Source organism: Mercenaria mercenaria, chromosome 18, assembly GCF_021730395.1.
Source record: "Mercenaria mercenaria strain notata chromosome 18, MADL_Memer_1, whole genome shotgun sequence".
Taxonomy (NCBI): domain Eukaryota; kingdom Metazoa; phylum Mollusca; class Bivalvia; order Venerida; family Veneridae; genus Mercenaria; species Mercenaria mercenaria.
In genome coordinates, this window is record NC_069378.1 from 17,906,577 (window position 1) to 17,918,676 (window position 12,100).

The following is a 12,100-nucleotide window of genomic DNA, read 5'->3' on the forward strand; positions in this document are numbered from 1 at the left end:
GACTTCTTGATCCCAAACGATCAGAAAATATAACAACATGAATATAAAATCTGTGAGATATTCTACAGCCCCCAAAAGGCACATGAAGACTGATGTTTTAATAGTTACACAAACAACCAAATAATACCAGACTCGGTTTGACCCCGTCTTTTGACAAGAGGTAATTCAATTTGCATGAGAACTGTGTTCCATTTAAAATAACGGGCTAGAAAATATGAAACTGCAAATGCACAGGGCATTTGAATCTAGTGAACCAAGAAAATTCTACGTAATTATATTTCAAATATGTTACCATTTTAGAGTGAAATAGAGTATAATGCATTAAAAAGGTCACCAATTTATAACATGAGCTTAGCAGAATAGAAAAAGTGGAAACTTCACAGGTCGCTCAACACGACAAAAACGAAAATGTTGCAGGCTCGGTTTGATTGAGCCTGTTCATGGACGGTAGTGGAAATGCATGCTACCGTTCACGCCCTCTAGCCCCGGGTTGAGCAGAACTCAACATTTACACATGCTAAAAGTACAAAAAGCAATTTAGAGACATCTGCAGATGTAATCAAACGGCGGTGAACATGGAACCTAACCTTGCTTTGGATTCAGTGTTGAAATATTGTCTGGTCCTTTTAGACCAGGGCGTCTATTAATGCCTGTGTAAAGAAGTTCCACTTAAACAGTTGGAATGTGGGCGTAAAAGGTGTTGCATTTTCCATTACTTGTCCTGAATGGACTCGGTCTAACCTAATATGCTATTGTTTTGCTTGGATGCATTTTATGCTTCCTTGATATCTCCTAACATACTTTATTAACCTTCTAACCCGAAATTATTTTTTTCCAGTGCTATGTACAGATAATAAAGTAAACGACTAAAAATCAACACTGACTGGTCAGTCAAATGACCAAACTGATCGGTCAAATAATTTTTGCACAATCATGATTGGTTTAAATTTCCCTCTTCTACTTACAGCTCCTTTTCGCTAAATTAAGATGTCCACATTTACAAAACGTCAAAGAAGTATGTATGATTTATATTAATTATGTATCAAATATTTCAGTTAAAAATGTTGCGTTGGGGAAACCTGCAATCAAGTCGAGTATGGACTTAGATTTTCGTCCCTGGACTGACACCCGAGCTGCTAAAGCAACAGACGGAATTGTTCATCAAGAATTAAGAGGTGGTTCTTGTTTTTTGACATCTTATGAATATGAACCATGGTGGATGGTAGACTTACAAGGTGTATTCAAATTAGAATACATTGTTCTGTACAAGAGAATGGATTGTTGTGGTAAGTAGACACACATTGAAACATATGAGAAAGTGTATTCTGGATATTTCCGTGCCTGTATTCAAAGAAGTGTCTTTCTCAGCTTCATTCATGTCACTGGACAGTGCATCAGTTTTAATGTATTATATCCTACGGTAATAATGATATGCATATATGTAAATCAATGTTTATTTGTAGTTTAACAGTAATCTTATAACAACAATGATTGAAAGACGAAAAAAGTGAATAGTATTTCAACACTAATATCACGAACAAGTCACTCCGTTGAATATCAAAGTTTATAGGAAGAGTTGTTCGGCAAAAAGTTGTTGTAGCTTAATATTAGTCCAAATAGAAGATAACTCATTTCTTTTGTGATCTAGATCCCCTGGAGTGCACAAATGCATAAGCTTAGTATATGAAGTGCTGATACAGGTTAGGTTTCCACTACGTCCTCAGCATTTCTTGCCGTCGGTCAGCTCATTTTTATAGGTTATTAGATTTGTATCGAGAATTATAAAGCGGAAACATTACGAGACGTTAGGAGCGCAATAATATTCCGCGAAAGAATGAATGCATATTTATTTATTTACGCAGGTCCAATGATTTTTCATTACATCCCCATCTACACTGTTGTGTGTTAAATATACATTGTTTGCCTCTATGTCCCATGACTTCCTTTAATATCTTTACCTTTGCATTACATTCAAACATATGTTTTTGATACATTCTCTCCTTTCAGTTTTTTTGCTATCGCAAAGTAGTTTCATAGTATTTGCATCCCGGTTACACCAAATTCCAATCAAAATTAAAAAATCAAAAATACGTGTGTTTCACTGATTGGTTTTTAGCATCACTCCTCTCAACTCACATTAACTCAACCTACACTTACATCTAAAGATAAATATTCTAATCATCCATCTTCTTGAAATAATTCCTTTGTAACGCCATGAGGTTTGGATTTTTAACATCACTGACAACTTAACGGCAGGGAATTGAGCTAGCTCTCGGACTATTCATAGATAACACTTGTTATCTTCATCGTCGAACTCCGTTGTCTGCTGCTAACCCTTGTAAAAAGCATAAACGATAACCAAATGATCAATAAAAGTTTTTCAGAAAATCTATATACTTTACAAGCCTTTGGAATAAAGCTGGCCATACAGTATTGCCTGGCCCAGTTGGTAATATTAAGAAAATTCGGAATTAATCGAATTTAAACTGGTCTATACAGGGTTTTAATTGCCGATAGTTGGTATCAATATTCTTCTTCAGTATCAAAAATACTCACTACTCTGAGTGGCCTATTTATATATTTCATGACCATTTGCATGAAGCCGAGCACATATCACACGTGTCTCAACGCACTGGTCTCAACGCACCGGTAATTAACTAAGAAATTAACTAAAAGAGCATTGAATTACTAAGCAAAGTTATGACAATCGATGAAAGTTTTATCATTCATACATTGAACCTTTCCTCACAAGATTAAATGATACTTAGATGCAAATTAGTTCAAAAATGTATATAGCTGTATTTTGTTATCAAATGCCATATAAAGATAGATGAATTGAATATTCCATGTGGTTATAAACACAGAATTCATTCTATCATCATTTTATGCATTTATAATTCATATTGATTTGAAGAAAATAAAATTTTTGTATGTTCTTAACAAAGTTTGACTTTTTTAAACGATGATGTGAATAAACAATAGTAAAAAATAATTGATCAGAGAGCAACACAACATCAACAAATCAGCAAATTTTTGTTTTATCAATAAGAAGTTACATTATATATCATTCTATGCCGCCACTGGTTTGTAACGTTTTATATGAATGATTGATATTTTGTCAATTTAAAGAAACAGTAGATACCATGAACATTCCCGATTATGGAGAAGACAAAGAAACTACGAACGTACAAGTATCAACTGGATTAAGTATCAAGAAATTGCACAGTTCAGGCTACATTTGCGTACTTTCACCAGTTGAAACCATAGATCAGTCCAGCATTGTAGCACGATATGTAAGACTTACTGTGTTGCACATATGGAATAGATTAAGTCTGTGCGAAGTACAAGTATATGGAAAGTTAGGTATTGTTCAATCTTGCATTTTATTTCTTTATTGATGCATTTGTACTGATCTAGCGCAGTTAAACATGTACTTTAGAAACATTTCTCTTTTTATCGCTTATCCTGCTTTTCTATAATGAACCTGTCCATCTATCAATTTACCAAAAAATAAATACTGTCTGAATGACGAACTGTGCAGATCATCACCAAACTTCACGTATATGCAGGCTGATCATTGTATGCCTGGTCGCAAAGGCAGAGTCAATCGTGTCCAGCATGATAAGGGATATAAGGCCGGAAACAATCAGCCTAATAGTATGCGTTGTAAACAGAAATAATTCTGCAATTAAATATTAATTTAATAAGCAGAAGAAATAGTTATATAAAGAAAACGAATGCGAATAAAGAAAAATGACCCATTAAATAGACACATGCTTGCTAAGAAAAGCTTAAAACGTACAACAGGCTCTAAATCAACTAGTATTAACGATTTAAACATTTGATGTGTCGTGTTACATTGAATAAAAGTTATTTAAGTTTTCGTTTTTGTTGGACCACACCAATAATAATCGAACTCCTAAAACTGATGTTATACCATACCTGTAATTGCTTGAAGTTGTTGCATATTTTAGTTGGATATGAAATACTTATCTTTCAATAAGTTATGTTTCAACAGATCATTAAATACATATTGAATTATCAAGGTAAGTTCGTTTTGAAGAGGATGTATTAATCCGAGGGTAAACTACCTTTGCAATTTCTGGAAATTGTCTCTGATGACATTATTACCCAAATAATTAATACCAGTACATGTCTTTTTTCGTTTCGTCATATTAAATGCAAACAAAAAGACAATACAATTACAATTTAAAAGATAGGACACAATTTTAGAAAGATACAGCACAAATAAAAACTATGTAATACAAACGATGGAACACATAATACAAATGGAAAATGTGCAATACAAATAGGAATAACACAGTTGCAAAATGTAGCATATTGTTATGTTTTACATTTTACTATAAATTGCCTACTTTTGCTATTTTACAACGAATATAAGTACTTTGGACCCTAATTGTGATTAATCAGACGACATGTGACAATCTCCTTATTTGCTATTTCAACCATAGTCTGCTTTATTTAGAGGAACGAAAGACATTTCATAGTTTATACTAATTTACTATATTGTTACACAAATGTCAATTTCCTTCTATTTCATATCAGAACAAGGACAATCTATTCAAAAAGACGGACAGTTAATGATTCCTAGAAAAAGTAAGTCATAGTAACATTTAAATGTAAAATAATGTGAAAGAGGCCTCTATCAAAGTTAAGTGTTTTAAAATCGGCTGATCATAAATATAGAATTATGCAGGACAAAATAAAGTAACGTGATAACATATATTGACGATCCTGCGTAGGCTAGCCACGTAGCCAAGTAAGATAATGCCAGACACTGTTCGGTTAAACTTGTTTACTAGAGATGAATGCTTTAGACGGCACTTTCACTTCCTAACACTAGTAGAAACTAAGTCTGCTGAGCGCACTGATATCGAAATTTATCTCTAATTAGTATAAAATACTAAAGTGTTTTATGCTTTTGCTCTGTTTCGTTCATCTCCGCTTTTTCTCATATTCTTTTCAGGTCTACAAACCAAACTTAGACTGATAAAATAGCTGCATCAATTTGGTTTAATATAAAATCATGTTGATTTAACAAATATCTATGCTCGGCTCGACGCTATGTATGTTAAGTTTAAAAATATCAAATGATGTATTTCTTTTTATTCTCTTTTTTTTTTGGACACATGAAGTACATGGTAACTGGGGAGATTGGGCACCTTGGTCAAACATCTGTTCCTGTAATAATACGCGAATACGACACCGTGAATGCAACAACCCTAAGCCAGACTATGGAGGAACACCATGTCCCGGAAGACATGTTTCATTTCAATATTGCGAAAGTGGCTCTGATTGCACAAGTAGGTGACTTATAATCTAATAGCACAGAAAGAGGTTTTGTAAAAAGCCGGTTGCGAGAGGGAGAGCTTGTTTTTTCTTCATAATTACTTAGAATTATGAGCTCATAATTCACCATTTCATAATATTTCACGGAAAGAAATCCACTGGCTGATCCTTAACTAAATGCTACAATTGCTTTAGGCAACTTCATATTATCTGGACTGAAATCGTTGCTTCACTTAAATCAATTACCCAAAGTACTGCTCGGTTTTCTTATCATGTAGTTGATTTATGGCACAATTATAAACTATTATGTCCTAGGACTGTGTCATAGCAAGCTATTACAATAACAAGACACAATAGATATATACAAAATAATGTATATGAGATATTTACTATAAATAATTATTTTTATAATGTTAATGAAAGTAACACGTGAGTTAATGAGAGGAATTAAAAAAGCATAAACTAATATTCTTAAAAGATATGTTATTAAAATTAAAACGGTTTACCAAACCTGTCTGTATATACAGCCCTTTGGAAATGGAAGCTGGTTTTTGACAGATGGTCTCTTGACATAGGTAAATTTGAGCTATATTTGGTTCATTGGGACGAGATAATACTTACCTTTATAAGTCGGTTTTAAAGAATTAAACAGCATTTATTAGGAGGTAGCCTTCAGCTGAAACTTGACGACGCATTATTTTGCAAAAGTACTCATTGCTTTCAATGTTATTGTTGTGTAACCTCGAGAAGCGAATATGAAACTGCTAAAAGTAATGGTAAAAATGGTAAAGGTAAATTTTATTTACCGTCGCTTTTTGAAACAATTAACAAGCTATTTATAGCTTTTGAGCGACCCTATTTCAAGAACAGTTAAAAGCGATTGTTCCTTACCCCCATCAATTTGCTGGTACTAATTTACAGCTGGGACTACGATCGTATTAAAGAGCCTAGCACAAGGACACATCTCAATGGAAGTAGCCAGGAATCGACCCCTAGGCATTCGCCTCCGTAGAAAAGCGTCTTAGCCCTCTCGACATGTGCATCCACAGTCTATATCTATAAAATCAATAGATGAATCCTTGTTACCTGTAATAAGTTTATTCAGTGTTAAAAATAGATCCATCAGTGATGCAGTGTCAGTGTGTTCACTATCACTATTTACATATGCAAGTTCCGTCAATGATAAATTAGCCCAGCCAATAGATAAAGCAGATAGACTGTGACTAAAATAGATCAGGTATGCCTGTGATATATTTCACACTCCAGTACATACCGGATGCAGGTCATGTGAATGAGTTGTATCTTTAATGAATATTTTTGTAACCACGGTAATACTAACCATTATACTCTAAATGCGTGCAAACATGCACATATTGGCGTATTTCTGCCGTGTGCTCCGATGATGATTATGGTTTTGTGACATACACAGAAGGACTGCACCATATCTGGAATGAGAATTATCGTTGAAGATGCGCTTTTAATTTTTATTACTTTAGGTGATATATGTATATATCGTTTCATTTCACTTACTATATGATAAACTAATGTCATTAAAAAGAAGTCTTATGAAAATGCTGTAAACAAAACTTGACCTTGAAATACCCTTTTATCGTTTCTCATTTTCACAATACCGTCTTCTTTCAAACGTTATTAGGAATTTTTAAATATACATAATACTGGCATAACTCGAATCGGATGTACACAGTACTTGGCACTGTAAAGATGATAAGCCCTTACAATTTGATGAACACAGTTCTATCAGTTTTGAAAATTTGTATTTATATTCCTGTATAGTTAGCGTCTAGAGGAATATGAGTCATACATAAAATATCAGAAGGGTCAAAAAAGTAATTGCGTACTTGCACTCGGTGTTGTACATTTTCTGGTCATTTTTAGAATTTTCATTTCAACTATATAAGATTTCCGCTTATAAGCCGGTGCTAGGTGCATGAGAGGTGTTACACATTATCTTACCTCTTATGAACAGACTCGATCAAAACGAGTCTGCTATTATGTTGATTCGAAGCGTTTATGCTTCCAAATGATTGTTTCACGGGTTTATTAATATTATTTACAACGCTGTCATAATTTTTCTTGTTTTATAGAGAACTATGTACACATTTGTTATGTTCCTTAAAAGAATTAGGTTAATCTCTAACTTACAAGTTGGTAGCATAACTGTCGTTTGTACCGCTCTGTGGCTATTGATCTAGTTGTTTGTTTCGTTTAAATGCATTTTTATTTTCGAACTTCGTTTTGAAATTATGGTTACAGCATCATGAGACTATATTAAAGCTTTCTGGTGTCACAGCTGTAAACATCATCCTCGTTATTGTTATCCCTTTTTCAGCACTCGACCTTCTGGACTCGAAAGTCTGTTTCGCTATAACTTCTCGCGCATCAGTTATATTTTGTTTGACTGTTTACGCATTCAGCGAACCGATTTATTGTTTTAATAGGTTATTCATGACATCTGTATGATCTTCACCCAGTCAAGGAATTTATCCAAAACTTCTTGTATGTAATTATGAGCATAGCTTTGTAGCCTATCACGGCATTCTCGACTCGATTGTCTTTCCTTCATTTGTTTGCTCACAGGCAAATGTCTTGCTTTGACAAACTGTTACTGGTAATGTCTAATTAATCTGATATGAATACCTTTAGGAAAATTCATTTTTGGCAAAATATATCCAACATTCTTTCTTCTTGCAATCTGCCTATGATAGGGCCACTTTTTATATTGTTGGAGCCCCGAGTTATTTAACTTCCTCCACATTAATTGGAGTTATGTTATTTTCACAGTTCCAGTCAACATTGACTTCTTTCTCGTCTCACATTTTTATCTGTTATGTTATTTTCACAGTTCTAGTCAACATTGACTTCTTTCTCGTCTCACATTTTATCTGTTATGTTATTTTCACAGTTCTAGTCAACGTTGACTTCTTTCTCGTCTCACATTTTTATCTGTTAAGTCTCTTAAGAGACTAGACGAGTAAGCAGCGCAGTACGTTATTCAAACAAGTCTTTTTTTACACCGTACCGTATCTTATTCCAAGTTATACAGAACACATTCTCCGTCCACATACTGACACTCGGTCTGACCATGAGTTTAACAGACATTTTCTTAAAACAATTACGTTTAATGAATAAAGTTATTAACTTCAGCGATGTACTCAGCATATTCCGGGATAAGTAAGACATTGATTCTGTGCCTCGATATTTCAGGCATATAGTTATTATATCCATTGGAACAAACTGTGTACCCCTTGTCGCATATTTATTTTGATATGATAGGAGTTTTAACGTTTAACCTTACACCAGATAAGCAAGCAGACAGAATTACTGCATATAATAATACATCACGCTATCTGTGTGATTTTCTTAATAGCGATAGCCCTTTTTCTTTTCTCAATTGATGAATATTATGTATCCTCTGTACTGTTACATTTCAAAATGAATTTTGTTATTGTCAATGGCTGCTGCTTTGTTTCTCTGTTACTTTTATTAATTTAAGTAACATGCAAAGTTTACCATTGGACATAACACTCGTGTCTTTCAGAATAGGCAAAGAACTCTATGATAGGTAGTTCTTAAATCCCATCGGGACTGAGCTATTTTGATATTTGTCTTCTTGTCTGTTTTGTACGGCCCATAAGAGTGGTTCCTTTGATGTTCTGTTTTCTGCAAAAGCATTGAATGTCTTGTTCTACTTTCTATGTATCTTCTGTTATCATACCTTGTGTTAGGGATTTACCTGGCGGAAATACTTTTCTTAACACCGTTTTTATTTACTTTGGAGCATATAGAACTAAAAGGTAAGAGAGATATTAGGTGCATAATCGACCGGTTTAATCTCTATAATGGTGTTTTTGCCAACGACTGTTTCAAGACCTTTATTGGTTCGGTTTGTCCTCGTGTTTGGTTATTATGTATGAGTGTGTGCGCTGGTCTTAAAAATCTCGTCACATATTTTGTTGTTATTGCTGAAAATGTTGGCAAAGAATAGGTCATTCATACGTTGTAAAAAAATGTATAATAACCATATATTTTATCCTTATTTACTAGAATGTGTTATTAATTTTGCATATCAATTTTAGAATAAGGATTATTCGATATAATTTTTTTGCCCTTGAGCATTATAAAATGGAGATGGTAACAGGATTTTATCATCAATTGGTATATGTTACTAGCTAAAATGGTAGTTGTATTTAATTTTGCAGTGTCCAACGTTGCTGCTAATAAGCCGACGTATTCTTCCTCTGAACTTTATTTTTACTCTGAGACATATGACAATTCACGCGCAGTAGGAGGGCTATATAGACGTGAATGTTTTGTTTCAAAACGGGAATTTCAGCCTTGGTGGATGGTGGATCTGCAGGGAGTGTTCATTCTTGAACAAGCGGTTATACATCCTGCTGAAGGTAAACATGCTTATAAAACATATATGGTACATCGAGGTGAAACACTTCGATCCTTGTTCTGTATCTCAGTTATTGCTCAAAAAAGAGCGTAACTTTTTTCATTTTGAACTTTTTTCAGCATTTATGCTATCTTGTGGATTTTTACTTTCATTCCTTACCCCAATCCCCGTGAAAAGAGCCCTTTGACGTCCAAAAGCAAACTCGACCAATCCTTGGATGCATTATTTTGTTTTTGTCCTGTTCAGCGACTTGTGGAAACTCCACTTTTTATTTTTTCATGCTGTTGATGTATTTCATAACATTTCCAAATCACTTAGCTTTCGGGCGTGACTTTGCATTGAAATAATCTCATTACGTTGTGTTACTTTTATTTTTGTTAAAATGAATGGTTAGTTTGCCTTGATAGATAGTCATAAATATTTTGGAATGCAGAATTTAAAACAAACTGAGCGTGGTGTACATGTACTTAGTTTTGGTCTTTGTTACTTTCATTTTATTGCAATGGTATATCGCTGAGAAATAAAAAGCCATCATGCCCTCTTCCCACAATTTTGTTCAGAACCATTTTAAAGAATTTAAATTGAAAGTCTCTACTCATACAGATTACCTCGTTCTTATATCAAGTTTCACAAGTTTTCACATTATCTGACACTGAAATGTAAATATTATCACAACCTAGTGACCTGTACTTCTCCATATAAACTTCATGAAAATGATTTTGAAAATAGATCTACATATTCCTTCTTTCGTTACTGTCGTTTCAAAACTTTATTTGCTAATTTTTTTAACTTTATTATTCAGTCAATTCCAGTATTTCTCCACTTTTCGATGCAAATCATGTTTAATTACCATCATGGAAACGAAAAAGGAAACAGTTATTCTAATTCTTGTCTTTTGGGATCACGATTGCCATTCAAGAATCACATCTTACACAGTCTCACTTCTTCTGGTGCAATGGGACAGTACATTTGCTGACATCATGACTATTAACCAGAATTAAGTATGTCTTATTTATTATTCAGAAACATCTTATGGAGACCCTGGCGCATGGCAAGCACATGGTGGTACGTGTATTTGATATTCATCTTTTATTTGTCAACTTTCTCAAATTTGCAAAAACGCTAATGGTTACTTCTTTGTTACTGCAAATATGTTATGATTATGATTTTAATTCGTCAACCTTCCGTCTGTCCGTCATCCGTTCGGCAGCCCACGCACTTCTTCAAATAACGCTCTGAAGCTACATGTCAGAATTGTACCGACATCGGTCAGTAGCGTTCTGTCAGTCCCCATGGTGGCTGTTCAAATATTTTAGCTTAGTCACGTTTATGGGCTTCTAGGGCTACAAACAGAAAATTTGAAAAAGCTATACGTGTAGTATTAGTTTCGGTCATCTCTAAAATTTGTTCGAATTCGGACGTTTGGCCTCTTTTATTGGTATCTGGAACTAAGGACAGATATACATTTAAAGAAATTCTCGTCATGAACAGCCTAATGCATCTTCATCAAAATATTGAAAAAAACTTACAAATAGATTAGAAAAAGTAATATCTGTAAAACATATGTAAAGCAGATTTCTTGAAAATACAACATATTCTACGATGCATCAGTATTTCCTCCCTGACTAAATACTTGATATTTCGAGCTCGTTATCTCAAAATTCCGGCATCTCAGAGACATATTCAAGTTCCGTCGCGAAAACATGTGCACAATTTAACATTTTAACAACATTTTAACATTTTAAGTCGAATTTCGGTTATCTCGAAGTAAATGGTCCTTCGAAGGACTTCGGACACTATCATATGCTTCTAGCCTACATTTTGAATGCAAAATTCTTATTAAGTATTTGAATAATACCCAAATCGTTTTGAATCACATATAAACCATCTGTTCCTATCAAATTGGTTTTCTTATCTAATCTAGGCCAGGGTATATTTTTTGAAAAACAATAAATGTTTAATTTACTTAAAAATATAATGTCATCACTTTACGGAAGTTTCAAATATATGAATTCTAGTTGAGAAAAGTGGCAAAATATGTTTATTTAAGGAAAAACATTTTCAGATTGAAATCCTATACATAAATAAAAAAGAGAACAATATTTTTGCAAACAATCCGTATTTGATTTAAACTTACTTTACTTTCTTACCTATACACTGTTCGTCATGTAAAGTTATTGATGCATTACATGTGTGAATAGGAATGCTACAGATATACATGTATAAGTGACCGGTCAGTTTAATTACAGTGGTTCAGTTGGTTACGTAAGTACATATACATGTATGTATAGCTCTTTTATAAGTAATGGTAGATATTTGTGTGCTGTATAAGATTAATACTAAAAATAAAAAAGGCAGTCATCCTCATGT

General features: G+C 33.7%; 1 protein-coding gene across 1 annotated transcript in view; it reads left to right on the top strand.

Annotated features, from left to right (window-relative positions):
* Window positions 1-12,100, top strand: part of LOC123537998 (uncharacterized) — a 162,150-nt gene that overhangs the window by 57,510 nt on the left and 92,540 nt on the right. Inside the window, exons 16-19 of the mRNA XM_053529685.1 lie at window positions 1,056-1,286; window positions 3,130-3,363; window positions 9,531-9,731; window positions 10,754-10,795. Coding sequence (XP_053385660.1) covers window positions 1,056-1,286; window positions 3,130-3,363; window positions 9,531-9,731; window positions 10,754-10,795 — 708 coding nt within the window. The remainder of the gene's footprint in view (window positions 1-1,055; window positions 1,287-3,129; window positions 3,364-9,530; window positions 9,732-10,753; window positions 10,796-12,100) is intronic.